The following is a 17,799-nucleotide window of genomic DNA, read 5'->3' as shown; positions in this document are numbered from 1 at the left end:
AACTCAAGAAATATAGCTATGCTCCCCGGCGACGGCACCAGAAAAAGGTCTTGATAACCCACAAGTATAGGGGATCGCAATAGTTTTTTAGGGTAGAGTATTCAATCCAAATTTATTGCTTCGACACAAGGGGTGCCAAAGAATATTTGCAAGTATTAGCAGTTGAGTTGTCAATTCAACCACACCTGGAGATTTAATATATGCAGCAAGGTGATCAGTACCACAGTAATATGATAGTTTGATAGTGATAGCAATAGTAGCAACAACAATAGTAACAGTAACAGCAATAACAGTGATTTTGTAGCAGTTGTAATAGTAGCAGCAACAGTAGCGACTTAGCAAGCACAATATGTGAAAAGCTCGTAGGCATTGGATCGGTGATTTCGTTCGATGATATTCATCATATAACAGTTATAACCTAGGGCGACACAGAATTAGCTCCCGTTCGTCAATAATGTAGGCATGTATTCCGTAAAAAGTCATACGTGCTTATGGAAAAGAACTTGCATGACATATTTTGTCCTACCCTCCCGTGGTAGTGGGGTCCATAAGGAAACTAAGGGATATCAAGGCCTCCTTTTAATAGATAGCCGGAACAAAGCATTAACACATAGTGAATACATGAACTCCTCAAACTACGGTAATCACCGGAAAGTATCCCAATTATTATCACATTGGGGTTTATGGATCGTAACACGTAACAGGTGCATATAACTTGCAAGATCGGAACAAGAACATAGATATAATGATGAAAACATAAACGGTTTAGATCTGAAATCATGGCACTCGGGCCCTGGTGACAAGCATTAAGCATAGCAAAGTCATAGCAACATCAATCTCAGAACATAGTGGATACTAGGGATCCATCCCTAACAAAACTAACTCGATTACATGATGAATCTCTTCCAACCCACCACCGTCCAGCAAGCTATGGAGGAATTACTCACTCCCGGCGATGAGCACCATGAAATTGGTGATGGCGGGTGGTTGCTAATGACAAAGACCAAACATCCCCCTCTCCGGATCCCCGAACGGGCTCCAGATCTGGCCTCCCGATGAAGAATAGGAGGTGGCTATGGCTCCATAACGTAAAATGTGACGAAACTTCTTCTCTTTTTTTTCCTCAAAAAATAGGAATTTATAGAGTTGGAATTAGGGTCAGCGGGTCCTCGTGGGCCCCATGCTCCAGAGGGGGGGGGGCGAGCCCTGGTACCTAGTTGGAAGCTGGGGCACCCCCTCCAGTGTGTCTTGGTTCCAGTATTTTTTATTTATTCCAAAATAATCCTCCAAAATGTTTCATCCAATTCTGAGAACTTCTATTTCTGCACAAAAACAACACCATGGTAGTTCTGCTGAAAACAACGTCAGTCCGGTTTAGTTTCATTCAAATCATACAAATCAGAGTCCAGAACAAGAGCAAAAGCGTTGGGAAAAGTAGATATGATGGAGACGTATCAAGTTGGCCAAACCAAATCAATAGACCGGAGAGAAATATAGAGCTATATAAATCATGCATAAAAGAGTTCAGAGAAGACTCAAATAATATTCTTTGATTATCTGATCATAAACCCACAATTCATCGGATCCCAACGAACACACCACAAAACAAGATTACATCAAATAGATCTCCAAGAACATCGAGGAGAACATTTTATTGAAGATCAGAGAGAGAGAAGAAGCCATCTAGCTGCAAGATATGGACCCATAGGTCTGTGGTAAACTACTCAGACATCATCGGAAGGGCAACAAGGTTGATGTAGAGGCCCTCCATGATCGAATCCCCCTCCGGCAGAGTACCAGAAAAGGTCCCGAGATGGGATCTCACGAAGACAGAAACTTGCGGCGGCGGAAAAGTATTTTTGGTGTGCCCTTTTGTGTACGGGGAATATTTGGGCATTTACAGAAGAAGAATTAGGGTTGGAAGTGCCACGGGGCCCCCATAAGTTAGGAGGGCGCCCCTGAGCTTGTGGCCACCTCGTGGCTCTTCTGGCCTCCTCCCAAAGCTTCCAAGGTGTCTTGTGGTCCAAGAGAAAATCGTCCAAAAGTTTCATTCCATTTGGACTCCGATCGGTATTGATTTTCTGTAAAGGCAAAAACAAGGGAAAAAATAGCAATTGGCACTGGGCACTAGGTTAATAAGTTAGTCTCAGAAAATGATATAAAATAGCATAATAATGCATATAAAACATCCAAGATGGATAATATAATAGCGTGGAACAATAAAAAAATTATAGATTCATTGGAGATGTATCAACGTACCACTATGAGATTTGATTCTTGCAAATAACTGCCGAGGGGGTTGACAACCCCCTTGTTTGCGTTGGGTGCAAGTATTTATTTTTGTGTGTGCAGGTGCTACTAACGAGGTTCTGTGTGGTTCTGCTACTTGATTATAACATTGCTTCTTAACTGAGGAAAATACTTATTTCTACTGTACTACTTCTTCCTCTCCTCTTCGAGGAAATCCCAACATACTCACAGGTAGTAGGAAGAATTTCTGGCGCCGTTGCCAGGGAGACATCACCAAAACCTATCAAGTACCTTTGCACAAAATATCATCTACTTGCTCTTATTTTTATTTGCCTTTGCTTCTCATTTCATCTCCCCTGCTTCTATTTTTTTTACAAAAACACAAAAATATTTCTGTTTGCTTGTTTGCTTGCTCAAAGTTGCTATCATGTATGAGTTTGTTATTGAAAAAGGTGAGGATGGTAAGGCCCATAGAATAGAAATTCCCGCAAATTTGGATACAAATTTTTCTGTGACGGGAAGTGGGAACATCATAGGGGAAAACATTGTTTAGGAACTCTTTACTTGTATGGGAACATTGGTTTGCATTGATATTTCTATTCTTAAAAGAACCAATGGTTACTCCGAAGCTATTTTAGCACTTGTTCTTAAACTTGAATGAAGATTTATGTGTACTCATTCCACTTTGCAAATATTGTTCTACGAGTTACCTGTTATAAACAACCCTAAGGCTAAAAAGGTAGCTACTCTTATCCTTATGAATGAATTTGATTATATGGTGCGAGAGGCTAGAGAACAACTGATATCGGCACCGGGGTCACACTTTGGTTGCACATAACTGTCAACAACACCATGAGGGGCTCATGGTTCTCAAGCGCCGAGGCTGAATTAAAGACGTCCCACCAATACAACACAGACATAGCCTCCCATTGTTCCTCATAATTGTCCATTGCACTCTTCAGAAAGTAAGACGGACACCAAATGTTGAAGTGTTTGTCTTACCTCCTACTATCTGAATGTACCAGGAAAAAAATGTACTATATACTAGATCATCTCCAACAAAACCATACTCAATAACATCAGGAAGGAGCACGCATCAGTGTGTAATAACTAATATAAAGAGTAAAGAGAGAGGGGGAAACCCATACTTATCTTTTCTTGCTCCTGTTATCATCAAGGTTATTTCAAGCCTATATCTAGCTAGAGATGTCCTCAAATGTGGTGTTTGCATTTGCACATGCATCGATGGTGCAAGCCTGGTATGTTTTAAGGTAACTAATTGACGTCAAAACTCATAAACCCATGTCCCCTTGCTCAAGTGCGCTCCCTGCAGAAGTAGTAACAGCAGCACTAGCGGGCGCCCAGTCCATCATGAATAATGAATCCACGTCGTCCTTGGCTGCTGCCTTCTCCTTGCCAGGTCTGGCCTCCATGTACTCCGTGGAGAAGATGAGGCTGACAGGGTCGGAGTCCAGCTCAGTGAGGTCGGCGAAGAAGTCGTCCTGCTGGTGATAGCCGCCGGCCTCCTCGGGCATCATCGGCCTGTAGCTCTGGCTGAACATCTGCTGCAGGAGATGGTCACTGTAATAACCCACCGTTGCTGTAGTATCACCGCCTATCCTTCTCTCCATTTCGGCCTCCTCTTTCACAGCCATCGGAGGTGTGTTGTTGCCGGTGCTTGTGGTCGCCGTGGTGGTCGTGCTCGTCGCGGCCGGGGTGGCGGCGGATTGGTCCTTTGATTCTGCCTTGACGACTGGCTTGTGCTGGTTGCGCGAGGAGTTCTTGCTGTTCTTGGACGAAGCTGCATCTGTGTTGCTGCTGTTCTTCGCGTAGTGGGACCGAGTGGAGCCGGCGAGCACGTTGCGCTGCGTCGGCCACGGGTGGTTGTGCTCCGAGGTGTAGGTGATGACCAGCATGTTGGGGTCCGTCCGGCTGCGCTCCACTTGCTTCCGTGCAGGGCACCCCTTGGAGCTACTGCATCTGTAGTACCCTCTGGACATGCAATGCATGGTAAAAAGTTTCGTCAGAAATCTATTGTGGATTCTAGAGCATATGATATGTACTACCACACCCTAGTTACATCACTGGGAATTGTTTGATGACCAGGGGCACACACTGGTGTCCCCGTTTGCTGCAGTACATCATAAAGTGTTTCAAACTTTCCACGAAACATCATGGATGCAACTAACACACATATATAGTACTAAGTTAAGTAAAACCATAAAAACATTAAAGAATTGAAAAAACATTTCCTCCATCACACAACCAACTAAAACAAGGCATATGCAAGTACAAGTGGAGTTAATTAGCTCTCTTTTTATTCCCTGTGAAAAAATAGCTCTGTTTTTATGACATTGACATAGGACTAAAAATGAATTGGCAGATGAGAGGTATTTTAATAAGAAGAAAAATGAAAAGGCTAAAGAGCGGAACTATTTTTATTTGAGACTGGTGGGTATGTGTAAATTTTGACATTGTAGTATGCATTTCTTAGGCAATGGGATGTCAATTCCTTGATAAACAATACCTCATACTTATGTCATTTAAATATTAATTTATTTAGCCACCATATAATTAGAATGCTTTAAATTATGTCATGATAAAAAAATAAAAAATGAAGTTGCAAAAGGATGTTAAGATTTTCGGAAGTATACACATGGTGTCAGAGTGTCCCCAACCTGCCGAACTTAATCATTTCATATTTGTTAATTTTAAACAGATTAGTTTCAACCAATACTAGGAAAGTTGATTAGTTTCAGTTGTCGATGAACCACGTCTTACAAAAGAAGCCGTGTAAGCATATGCATGCCAGATGTAGCCACCTACTGAAACATTATTAATCCAATAATGGTTGGTTATCTTATGTATATTTTGGATGAATGGAATATTGAGTTAGCTAGTTTGCCAAAGTAGTAAGTAAGGTCATATATAATCTCCAATCTTCTTATAACTGTGCACGGGTCAAACTTTTTTCTTGACATGCATTAACTTTAAATAGGACAAGCTAATTTCATACTAAACTTGAAGCAGCAAAAATGTTGATGAATGTATGAAGGAGATCACCACATGGTCGGTTTATTTGTTCAACCCAACACATAATCCTTGTGGTGAGAAAGCAATATGAAAGTGTGAGCCTACTTGAATGCACTATAAACATTGTTTGAACTGTACAATTAAACTGGAGATGTCAAGCTGAAAGGACAAAGTAATAAATACAACTCCAACAGAAAAAGAAAACATAACAGTTCAATGAGGTACTAGCTTCCCCACTTGCCAGTTGGAATAGATGCAAGCTAGCTTATCATATTCTTCTGCAACTAACCAGATACTAGAAATATTACAAAAGAGAGGAATGCATATGTTCGAGTGTTTTCTCTCCTCGTTGAGGAGGAGAATCTATGTGAGTTTGAGCATGCATGCTCTTACTATGATTACATGATCCCCATAATTATTACAGGCACACATACCCTGGCCTGATATATACTCTACATGGAGCAGAAGAGAACTAGAGAGAGAGAGAGAGAGAGACTGAGTGAAAGAGATGCAACTATATACCAGTACCAGCAGAGAGAGATTAATAGGGTGCTCCATGTCGTACCTTGGGTATGGGGAACCTTTGATAGGCTTCTGGCCATACTTTCTCCAAGCCCAGAGATCAGAAGGAACAACCTCCCCAGTGGTCTTCCCAGCCACTGCTGCTGCAGGTGCTGGGATGCACACCACCTTCCTTGCCTGGTTCTTCCTGCATCAAACACGAGACCACCACCTTAATTTAGACATCCATCCAGCATCCACACACAGAGTTTTGAGCAACCAGTAGTACATGTGCTTAAACATCTGAAGCTAAAGGAAACTGAAAACTAGGGTTTGTTGTAACAGTCTTGCTAAGTCTCAATCCGTTGTAATAACTACGAGCTCTGGGGGATATAGTCTAGGTATCTTGTATTCTGGTGTACATGTAAAGATTGAGTTTCAAGTATAAATTTTTTTTCTTGCTACTCCTACAAAATATTGCTGTTTTTGTCATGTCCCAAAGCTGGCGATGCATTTAAGTTTCTTCTTTCATCTCGATCCTTACATTGTTGGGAGTTGCAGAATGAGGAAAAACTAAGCACGGTAGGAGGAAATGGAGCTGCAAACTTTCCCTAAATTACGAACCCCTGAACAGTGCCCCGACGACAAGGAACTCCGTGCTTAATTACACTTGTCGGGAGGAATCGAAGAAATTAAGGCGCACTTGTGTAGATCTGACTGAACAGACAGCTAGCTAACGATGGCCGGTGCCGAACCTGCGCTTGATCCCCCCGCCACGCGGTGAGGACGACATCTGCAGCCCTGCGACGGCGTCGAACGCGCACGGGCCAGCCGCCAGCCCGTGCCCGGCCATCGGCACGCCGAGCTTCGCCGCGCCACCGCCCATCAGCGCGTACGGCGACAGCCCGCGCATCGGCATCTCCCCTGGAAACATATGGTGATTCCTCATGTCCAGGAACCCGCCACCAGCACCGGCAGTTGTTCCACCGCCGCCGCAGCCGGTCGTGTCGACGAAGCCGACCTGCTTGGCCATGCCGACACCCATCGCGTCCTGGACGGCGTCGAAGAAGTCGGCGGCGGCGCTGCCGGAGGAGGAGGGGTAGTCGGTGCTGAAGGCATCCGGGAGGCCGGAGAACGGGTCACCGAGAGCGTCTGCGCTGCTCGGCCCAGCACCGTCCGAGGACGACGTCTGGGGCAGCGGGAAGAGGATCGGGTCAGCCGGCAGCTGCAGCCACTCGGTGGCCGTCGACGGGGGATCCGCAGAGCCAGCCGGCATGGCCCCGCCGGCTCGGACGATGTCGGTGAGGTCTCCGGCCTGCTGGTGGCCCTCAGCCCTCTTCAAGAAGTAGTCGCACATGACTACCCCTTTCTCTCTCTCCCTCTCTGGTGTGTATGTATGTATATATCAAGTATACCAAGTAGGCAGCAAGACAGCCTAGAGCTAGCTCGTGCTTTATGCTTGGCAAATTCACACGAACTCAAGACTCAAGAGCTAGCTAGCTTTGTGGAGAGAGGTCGACGGAGATGATACGCGAGAGAGGGAGGGAAAGGCTGTGCAACTGCAGGCTGCCTGTCTTTTGTGGAGAGAGATGTGGGAGATGGCGTGTCATGTGTGGTTTGGTGCTCCCTAGAGGACAAAATTGTCTGTGCGATAGAGAGAGGGAGAGGGACTGAGCGGAGGGGGGCGCGAGGAGAGAGGAAGCCGGCAGTCACTGGGAGTGGACACTGTTCTTTTCCTCCTCTGGAGAGAGGAGAAGAGACATGCATGGACGATGGTGGGAGGTCAGGTCGCTGACTTTCTCTTTCATCTCAGGCGCAAAGTGTTCTCCGCACGCAAACGCGGCACGGGCCCAGGGGTGCCGGCGTAATTTTAAGTACAAGCGGCGGGCCGGCCGGGCTGGACGGTAAAAATCAGGTCAGGGTTTGAGGACGATTTGCCGTACTATACTTTTTTTTTTCAGAACACGATACAGACGCAGGATTTCATCGCCCCGAGTCTTTTTCCTCTTCTAGCGCTGTCCTTCGGCAGCTTCCCTCCGCCGGCGACCTCGGTCGTAAGTGATAAACGTCGAATCCACGCATGTGGATCGTTTTTAGATCCTTGTAGTTTAGGTTTTAGGTTGTTCATCGTCTTGGCTTTAACAGTGACGATGACGTTGCTGAATAAAGATTCTTCGAATTCTTTCCTGACGAGGCCATCAGTCCTATTGTTGAGGATGGATTTAAAAACCAGTCTGCTCAAGTAAGGATGGCGTGGCGGCGACGGAATCCTCGTGGTAGACATGTGTCTTCGGACTCTGTCGTTGCGACGACGTTTGCCCCAACGTCGGCGCGGAGCTTGGGAGGTAGTCCAGAAGCAGATGCAGATTGTGATCTGGATCGTCGACCAAGGTTGTTAGAATCGTGATTTTGTTATACAATTTTACGACTTTACGATCCAAACTAACATATATGATTTTACGATTTTAGTTCTTAGAATCTACGTTTCTACTATCCTGATAGTGAAAATTCTACGATTTGCGATCCTGCCATCGAAACTCCGATCCAATTCAAAATCGCGATTCTGACAACCTTGTCGACGACATCTGGAAGATGATGGATCCTGTGTTTGGTTCGTGGTTCATGGATGACAGGTATGGTTTCCTCCTCCGACGTCTTAGCCGTGCGGGGGTGCCAGATCTGGAGTTTGACGGTGTGTCCGGGGTGTTGCCCTGGTCTGATTCATTGAACAGTAATGTTTTTCACTTTTGGTGAGCCACCTTGGAGGTTCGCAAATCTGCATATCAGCGATAGAGCCGCGTCGAGCTCGTGTGAGAAGGTGATCCGTTATTTTTTTTCCTTCGGTGGCTGCTGTGGTGACGCCTGAGGCAGGTGACGGGCCTTGGTGCAAGTTCAAAGGATTCTATTATCTTGGACTAGCTACTATGCATGCTCAGTTTAAAAAGTCTTAATCCTTCTCCGGTATGCCTCGGGCCTCTTTTTATATGTCAAAGGGGTCACCGCAGTGGCACACAGGAGGTGGAAAGTATATACGGTGTACAAGTTTATCGCCTGACACCGTAGGACAAATGCATTTAATGTGCTGCCTATGTGCCCTCTTGCTTTATCGGGGGTCGCAACAGAGCTCGCCTCGCCCGTCGCCGCCTCGCCTTGCTTTGACGCGCATCCAAGCTGACGAGGCATGCAGTGCCATGCTGGCTGGCTGGTTGTTATGTTGGTGCGGTGACAGGATCTTCACGAAGATCTGCACGCCACCACGCAGGTGCTTGACTAGCTGGCCTAGAACCTGCATGCTGCCACGCAGGCGCTTGCCTAGTTGGCGGGCCGGTTGCCGCGTCGGAACGGCCGCGGGGTAGTGAAACGTTGGTGGGTGTGGGCCTAGCCGTGGCCTCGCAGATGCCCTCGGCAAGGGTCTTGCCGGGGTCTCTTCAGCCGTCCCTGGCAAGGATCTTTGTCGGGGGTCTTCTTCTTCTGGTTCTTATCTAGACTCGCAGGCCTTTGGTCTTCACAAAGATCTGCATGCCACCATGCGGGCGCCCCTGAGTCTTGGTCTCGACGTTGTTGATGGTGTCAGAGCTCTCAGGCTAAAGGGTGGCGGCCTCGCTGGTGTGGGGCAAGTCGCCCAGGCAAGGCTCTTGCCGGGGCTACGTAGGCCGCCCCGGCAAGGGCCTTGCCGGGGAAAGTCCATCTTGCCCCTTTGCTCGTCGCGCCTCTGGCTTGAGTACTGCCTTGGCAGTCTCGTACCTTTGCTTCTTTTGCCTCACCAGTGGCTACGACTGCCCGTGTACAAGTAAAGGGGTACAGAAAGGCCCCTACTTTTATACACCGACAGGAGCCTCCGGGCCTAGGCAACACATAAGCGCGAGGCATTGTTGGGCCAGGCCTAGAACGATGCGCGGGCATGCGTGGCAGAGTTTTATCCTTCTCAGTCGCCGGTTGCGTTTCCCCACGACCCGCATTGAGTACGTGACGTGCGGGTCGTGCGTGGAACGGTCGTAGCACGCTTGCGTCACCCAGTGGTGAATAGTAAAGATGCACCACGCGCCTTCCCCATAAAAAAGAGGAAACCGCAGGGGCACTGCTCATTTACCCTCTATGCCTTCTCCAATATTGTAACCGTCGTTCCCCTCTTCTTCTTCAAGTGTAAATCGAAGCTTTTGCCTCTGCTTGCCACCGCCGCGCCCCCATTGCCCTTGATCGCTCACCCCCTCTCAGCCGCCATGGCGCCCAAGACAAGCAAGAGCAAGGGAGCGGCCAGGGACGCCGGGGGAAAGAGGCACCGGAGAGCGAGTTGGTGGAGCTGCGGACGCAGCGCGCCGTCTTCACTTCGACGGTCGACGCGCTCACCCTCAAGGAGAAGATTAGGCCCTTGTGGGGGAGGGAGATGTCGGGGCATCCCGCCACGCGCATTGTCCCTGCCTCCTTCGCCATGTTTGGTCCAAATCGATATCCTTTCTTTGTCGACTATTTCTCCTGCGGGCTCTGCCCCCCTTTCTCAGATTTCTTCAACGACGTCATGCACACCTACGGCTTCCACCTTCCGGACCTTACGCCGAACGCCGTGGCGTGCATGGCCTTCTTTGTGCATCTGTGCGAGGGCTTCGCCGGAGTGCACCCCAGCACGACGCTCTTCGCCATTACTTCACCCTTCGCATCTAGCCAGGGGGCGCCATCTCCGGTTGCATCACTTGGATCCCGAGGACCTAGAGTAGGGGCACGTACCCGGAGGGTGCCTAGAAGGAGAGGTGGGATGAGTGGCGGGGCGATGGTGCTGGATCGAGGAGATAGATCTACATGAGTTCTGCCGGGTCTGTCGGAGGCCGCCGGTCCACAGGAGGACTGGGGCGAGCTCGACACCAACGACAAGAAGCTCACGGTCGCCACCACAAGGATCCATCGCCTCACCTCGGCTGGGCTCACTCTCAAGATGATCGGGGCCGACTTCATCCGCCGCCGGATTGCTCCACTACACAATAAGGGGAGGCCCGCCTAGGACTTCAAGAATGCAGCCGATATCATGAGGCTCCGCCCCAGCCTGAACCACAACTTCACAGTGTTGCAGCATGCACATCTTTGTCAGAGGCTTTTCCAGCTTACGGTTGACGAGGTCGGCAGGGTCGAGAGGACCAGCAAGGCCGAGAAGATCGGCAAGGCCGCCAAGGCCGGCAAGTCTGACAGCTTGTTCGGGTTGCCAGCGGGGGTAGTCCCGTTGAGCAACAATTCTTGCCTGACCGCCATCATCGCCATGATGCCGGTTTTCAATGCGCACAGCCTCGATTCGACCTGGACTGAGCCAAAGGCGGAGCTTGTGCGGCATTCTTCGACAACTTGTCAGAGTGGTATGTTCGCGATGAGCCACAGCTGAGGAAGAGCTGGCGTACATTGCCGCCAGGGTGGAGGACGCAGCACTTGCTGAGGAGGCCGGCAGCCTCGGCACTGTGGAGGACGACATCGACATGGCTGCAGAAGGTAGGGAGTTTGCCGAGTGGACGGGGTCTGCCAGGGAACCCAGCGGCGCCGGCGCTAGGGGCCCCTTGTTGAAGACGCGGTCGAGGAGTCGACTGAAGAGGAGACCATTGCGGATGACTCCTCGGGCCCAGGGAGGAAACGCGTCCTACGGCGGGCTGGTTCTGGCGAGCTTGTTCGGCCCGGCAAGACCGTCCAACGGGAACGGGCCCAAGCGCAGCCCGCGCGCCAGACGAGGGCTGCGGCAGCAAAGAAGTCCGCGGCCGACGCCTCCTCCTCGCCCAAGCGGCCTAGGACTCCATCCCCTTCTCCTCCCCTTGCGGACGCCTCCCTGGAGGTCGACTTCGACCTTGGGTCCTTTAGCCCGAAGAGGAAGAGGAGGTCAGCGGAGGAGGACGAGTAAGTACCTTGCCTCTCATCATTTCCTGACCCTCCGCCCATGCCATCTTTCCCTGACTTGATCTTATCTTCACAGCGACACGGAGACGCTGGCCCAAAGGACGGCAAAGAGAGCCAAAGCTTCGACGGGTGGCGAGCCCCCGGCGAGCGCTCCGCGCACGCCGACGTTGGTGGTGATCAGCCCGGACAACAACCTTCGGTGCAGCCCCCGCTTCAGCCCCGAGCGTGAGTTCATTATTCACTCCCCATCGACGGGTGTTGGGGTGTGTATCCTTGGTGCTGACCTTGTCGGGTTAGTAGGAGGAGAGAGGCAACAGGAGGAGCCGCTGAGGACCGCCCTGACACGCCGCTCCCATCAACCACGCCACCAAGGGGGTATCACCGGCAAGGGCATCCACCGCCGAGCCCACGCGCACGGAGGAAGAGGGGGCAAGGTTGGGTGCCGGTGGCTCCGTCCCAGCAACGAACGTTGGCGGGGAGGGAACCACTTCTTCTCAGTTCAGCACGGGTAAGTTGCCTGCCTCCCGTCCCTGTTCTTTCTTTTCTTTGTTCTGAACTTTGACTTTGGCCTCGCTTCATTCTCCTTTCTGGTTTCCAGACCCTCCCTGAATGGACTAGGTAGACATCGACACTATCATCGAGGAGGCCGCCAAGGATGACGAAGCTGAGGCCACCAAGATCGCAGCTGGGGAAGCCGCCGAGTCTGCCACCGAGGGGGACGCCAAGGGGCCTTTCGGGGAGACCGGTAAGGCTACTGCCAGGGAGGCCGGCAAGGCCACTGCCGAGGAGGCCACTAAGGAGCCCACCGAGCAGGAGGCGGCTGAAGACCAACCTTCCTCCCCTACAGCCCCCGCCCCGAGCTAGTACTTGAAGGTGGGCGACGATCTGTTTGTCTGCCTCCCGGGGACGGCAAGCACCAGAGCGCCAGCCGAAGGGGAGGTTTTCGATGATGAGGCCCTCGTCGTCGTCGGGCTCCAGGTTGTCGACGAACCGAGCGCCAGCAGCGGTGGTTCCCAAGAGGAGCAGCTCCTCTGGGCCATGAGCGCCAATCTCCAGAAGCTTCAGGCGCTCCACCGTGCCTGCTAGGATAAGGTGAACTCCAGGATGACGGCCGTGGACAAGGCGGAAGCCGACTTTCAGAAGCGCGTGCTTAGACGCAAGTCTGGTTCACCGAGGCCCAGCAGGACCTGAGGGCCGCCCAGGATCAGCTGGACGAGCACAAGCAAGAGCTCCTCCTGAAGCAGGCCGACATCGAGAAGGCCCAAGAGGCGGCGAAGAAACAGGCCGCTAAGGAAGAAGCTGACCGGCGGCAGCAGCAAGCTCTGCTGGACACCCAGGAGGAGGACCTCGTTGCTCGTGAACATGCGCTTGCCACCACGCTGCGCGGCAGAGACGAGGAAATCGAGAAGATTGTCACGCAGCGGACCCAGGAGCTGGACCAGAAGCACAAGGATGCACTTGATGCTCTGGCCCTGGACCAAGCCGGGAAGGTGGAGAAGCTGGAGCTAGAGCGGGAGGAGCTGAAGAAGGAGATCTTAAAGTTGACGGAGGACAAGGACACGGCTGAACGTACTCTGGCGGATTCGTAGGTCGCCATCTCCGACAAGACCAAGCTGCTCTCCGAGGCCAACGACTCCATCAACGATCTGCAGCTGAACATGGACACCTTGGAAGGGACGCTTTCGGAGGTCAGGGCCCGTGAGGAGACCCTGAACAAGGCCCTTGAGGGGGAGAGGCTGTTGCGGCAGGGTGACGCCGCCGCTTACAAGGACTATGTGGACAGCATGAATCTCTGGACCAGCCGCCTCGTTGACGTTGCAGAGAGGCTCACCACGCAGCTACCCTTCATGGACATGCTGAACTTCAGGTACTCCCAGGAGGCGAGCATATGCCCCAGTGCCAGGCTGACCTTGTTCTTCGAGGGCGTCCTCGACGCCTTGGAACAGCTCCGCTCCAGTGGAGCAACTTATCTGGTCAATGAGGCTTGGAGGCTTTGCTGGGGCGCCCTGACCAAGGTGCTCGCCAAGGTGGCATTTTGGAACCCCGGTGTCGACTTCGTCAACGCGCTTGAGAGTTTGCCGGAGGATGCGGACCTTGAGGCAATCGAAGAGCGTATCGAGCCCATCATCAGCTGCGTTGACGGAGTCAAGAGGGTCGAGGGCCAGCGCCGGGACTAGCCACCCCATTTCTCATTGCCGCTGCGAGTTTATGACCAAGACAATTTTATCTTAAGTTAGAACTGCGGCAACCGCTGATGTAATATAACTTTGCAATATTTTGAAATGGCGCATGCTATCTTCCTGTTTGATCTTTCTTGGTATGTACACACCCTACGCTTAGTTGGATAGGTTTGCCGGCACGTCAACCCATGCTGAGGCGCTTTCAGGAATGGATCCTTAGCAGCCTGTCGGGGGCGCTTGCTGCCGGGCAAGCCACGTTGCCATTCTCGACGCAGCCGCTTGAACCGTTTAGCAGACTCGAAACAGAACAAGGGCGTTGCCAATAGCGGAATGGCTCCCTTGCGTGCAGGTTTTCCATACAAGGAGCCAAATCCTTCAAGGAAAATAACCCTATATATATAAAAAAAGAAATTGCTCAAGGTTTTGCGTGACTTAGCTTTTCCGTCGCCACGCAGATGGTTGTTGCGGCCGCAGACGACACTGCCTGCCTAGTTGATGGCACCGGAGTGCGGCTGGTCATTGTTGCCCTCTTCTTTGGAGCCATCGCGATGAAGGTGTCGATGCATTGACTTCCAGACTGGATTTTCACAGCCTCATCTCCCCCTACCTGGCACGTCAAAGATGTCAGGGGAACGACACCTATGGGATCGCAGGGAATCCCTTATTCGGTTGGCGGGGCGTGGGGCTGCGCAAAGAGCAGGTCTACCGATCAACGCGATGGGATTTTTACCCAGGTTTGGGCCGCAAACGATCCGTATAATCCTAGTCCTGGTTGTCTGTGTTTATTTGGTATTCTTCTGTTCTTGGACTAGCTACTATGTGTGCCCAGTCCAAAAAGTCTGAATCATTCCCCAGTACGCCTTGGGCCTCCTTTTATATGTCAAAGGAGTCGTCACAGTGGCACACAGGAGGTGGAAAGTATCTACAGTGTACAAGTTTATCGCCTCACACCGTAGGACAAACGCATTTAATGCGCTGCCTATGTGCCCTCTTGCTTTATCGAGGGTGCCAACAGGGCTCACCCCGCTCGTTGCTGCCTCGCCTTGCTTCGACGCGCATCCAAGCTGACGAGGCATGCAGTGCCATGCTGGCTGGCCGGTTGCTGTGCTGGTGCGGTGACAGGATCTTCACGAAGATCTGCACACCACCACGCAGGTGCTTGACTAGCTAGCCTAGAAGCTGCATGCTGCCATGCAGGCGCTTGCCTAGTTGGCGGTCTGGTTGCCGCGTCGGAACTGCCGTGGGGTAGTGAAATGTTGGTGGGTGTGGGCCTAGCCGTGGCCCCGCAGATGCCCCCGGCAAGGCTGTTGTCGGGGTCTCTTCAGTCGTCCCCGGCAAGGATCTTTGACGGGGGTCTTTGTCTTCTGGTTCTTATCTAGGCTCGCAGGCCTTTGGTCTTCACAAAGATCTGCATGCCACCACGCGGGCGCCCCTGAGTCTTGATTTCAACGTTGTTGATGGTGTCAGAGCTCTCAAGCTCAAGGGTGGCGGCCTCACTGGTGTGGGGCAAGTCGCCCCGGCAAGGCTCTTGCCGGGGCTACATAGGCCGCCCCGGCAAGGGCCTTGCCGGGGGAAGTCCATCTTGCCCTTTTGCTCATCACGCCTCTGGCTTGAGTACTGCCTTGGCAGTCTCGTATCTTTGCTTCTTCTTCTGCCTCGTCAAGCACGGCCGCAGGCATGGCTACGACTGCCCGTGCACAAATAAAGGGGTACAGAAATGCCTTTATTTTTTACACCGACAACGTGCATACACTCAGAGAGTCAGAGCCGACATATCTTCTTGAGATTGACGAAGTCACAACATGCATCTCGTAGTCGACAGAAATATCTCCTTCCATTAAACACGAATCGCCATAAATTATGAAATCCATAAATTCTGAAATAAATTTAGGAATAATACGAGCATCGGGATTTAAACCCTGGTGAGCTGAGATACCAAAAGGGTCATTCAACCATAGATCGATTCACGATTTACTGTACTATACCAACCAAAAAGAAGTTACACAACATTACCGGGAAACATAGTGTCGATAATTGTATCAAGTACGGCACTGCGTGGTAACACTACATGTCGCCATCTTAGTAGTCAATTAGTCACTGGTTACCTTCGCAAAAGAAAAAAAATAGTCACTGGTTATACTGCTATACAGTGTGCTTGTGTAGTATTATCTCATGTCGACACAACAGCCGAAAGCTAGGTTTACTGTGTGAATTAGCATGGTATAGCATCACAAAGTGGCTTGATTATATTGGACGGCGGGGTAAGGATTAGCATCTACTATTGGACATTATAGCGAGTACTCATGTCATAATCAAACTAACCAACTTACTAGTGACTAGTCCACCCGAATAATCTCCCTTGAATTCGCTATCATGCTGAATTTGTACTCTACGTACGCCATGTAAAACATGTTCTACTCGATCGATGCTCTTCAAATCATGTTAACTATCTCTCGCGCGCTGAACAGAGTGTGTGCCCGCAGAAATTCCAGGCCCCGTGTCTGGAGGCGTCTTTAGCGCACAGGACGCGCTTAGCGTCAATAAACAAAGCACGTAATAATTAATGATTTGTGTTCGATAAACGCGGATCGCCCCCAGCTCAGCCTGGCTAACGTGTGCGCGGCGGTGTCTCCCTCACGTCAGTCAGTCGTGGCCTCGGCTGGAATGGATAGAACGCCCACTGGAACAAAGAAATTCGAAAGCCATCGATCGGAAGAGACGCCGCTAGCTAGCTTACAAAAATAATAATAATAGATCTGTACTTACTGGGATCTTTCTTGAAATTCCGGCCTTGTCGATCATCATCGTCTTTCAGTGATCTCTAATGGCTTGATCTTGGCACTTCTGGGGTCTTTGCTCCTTAATTAAGAAAAAAACCGGAGAACAAGTAGCTCTGCATTCTGTGCATGGTTGGCATGACGGTACTTTTTCTAGCTTGTATATATGTTATGTAGAGATAGTGGCTTGAACATGTATGTAGTTCAATCATGTACTGTACTGTATGTAGTTCCTCTCTAATACATCAAAGTTAATATATTTGATTAGGAGTACTACTTTATCTTAGAGTAGTATGCAGAGGCCAGGGTGTTATATCCCTCTGCTCGAAAAAAAATTATCTTAAAGCATATATGCGACATAATAACTAGCATGCATAAGAAATAAGGTGGAGTTGCTGATCGTGCTGATTTCAGTCGTCTTCTGGTAAATAAAAAGAATATAGTCTTCATGCAGGACTTTACATGTGATTTTGAGCAGTTTGACTATAGCACAAACATTGTTCCATCGATCGAGACTTGGGAGTCAAGGCCATTTAACCGCACATGGATGCAAGTGAACTGAACGTATCTTTTGATGCCCGCGCGCGATGTGCTTCTTAATATTTATCTACTGACAGGATGTGTGTATATAGTACTTTCCCTTTGCAGAACGCCCATATCTTTATATCTGGTGGAGACTCCGTCGTCATGATCTACTCCGTATTATTTTGATCAACCCTGGTCTCACAAAATTAATCCCCGGAAAGATTCCAAATACAAGGCATTGGTCTCACAAAAATCAATTGATTCTCTCGACTTGTTGTAGATAGTAGTAATACCGCTGCAATGCGCTATGTGTCCCTTTTCCTGTTGCAAGACGTGCTAAAAGAAACATGAAATTTAGTTTTGTGGTTTGTCGGTAGGTTTAATGGTTAGTTTACTTTCCTCAGCCAAGTTTTTTAAGGCTTTGTTTTTCTGTTGCCAGAACTAATTTTTATGATCTGCTAAGATTGCTAGAAAATGCTATCCAAATGGTTAAGTAAGGGGCAACTGGTTGCTGGTTGGGTGAATGGGATGATCAGTTATAATTAGTGGCAAAAGAATCTTCATATCACTATATAGTTCAAATATAACTCATTGACACTAAAATTGTTTCAACTGAATAAGTTGTAGGCATGGTAGAACGAACGAAAGGAACGCTCCCTCGCGTCGCT

General features: G+C 50.0%; 1 protein-coding gene across 1 annotated transcript; it reads right to left on the bottom strand.

Annotated features, from left to right (window-relative positions):
* Positions 1-3,270: 3,270 nt before the first annotated feature.
* Positions 3,271-7,389, bottom strand: LOC119317522 (WRKY transcription factor WRKY24-like). The gene is made up of 3 exons (XM_037591992.1): positions 6,540-7,389; positions 5,849-5,992; positions 3,271-4,242 (listed from the first exon to the last, which is right to left on the bottom strand). Exons 1-3 carry the CDS (start codon positions 7,139-7,141, stop codon positions 3,543-3,545), a joined length of 1,446 nt encoding a protein of 481 aa, XP_037447889.1. The 5' UTR covers positions 7,142-7,389; the 3' UTR covers positions 3,271-3,542.
* Positions 7,390-17,799: the final 10,410 nt, after the last annotated feature.

Source organism: Triticum dicoccoides, chromosome 6A (assembly GCF_002162155.2).
Source record: "Triticum dicoccoides isolate Atlit2015 ecotype Zavitan chromosome 6A, WEW_v2.0, whole genome shotgun sequence".
Lineage (NCBI taxonomy): Eukaryota > Viridiplantae > Streptophyta > Magnoliopsida > Poales > Poaceae > Triticum > Triticum dicoccoides.
This window is presented reverse-complemented; position numbering and strand designations above follow the sequence as displayed.

Bases quoted from the DNA above. Each gene is read 5' to 3' on its own strand.
- LOC119317522 (XM_037591992.1), bottom strand. From the start codon at position 7,141: ATGTGCGACTACTTCTTGAAGAGGGCTGAGGGCCACCAGCAGGCCGGA. The intron at 5,993-6,539 runs GTTCGGCACCGG...TGTTTGATGCAG, and splicing joins GGCGGGGGGATCAAGCGCAG to GAAGAACCAGGCAAGGAAGG. The intron at 4,243-5,848 runs GTACGACATGGA...TTGCATGTCCAG, and splicing joins AAAGGTTCCCCATACCCAAG to AGGGTACTACAGATGCAGTA.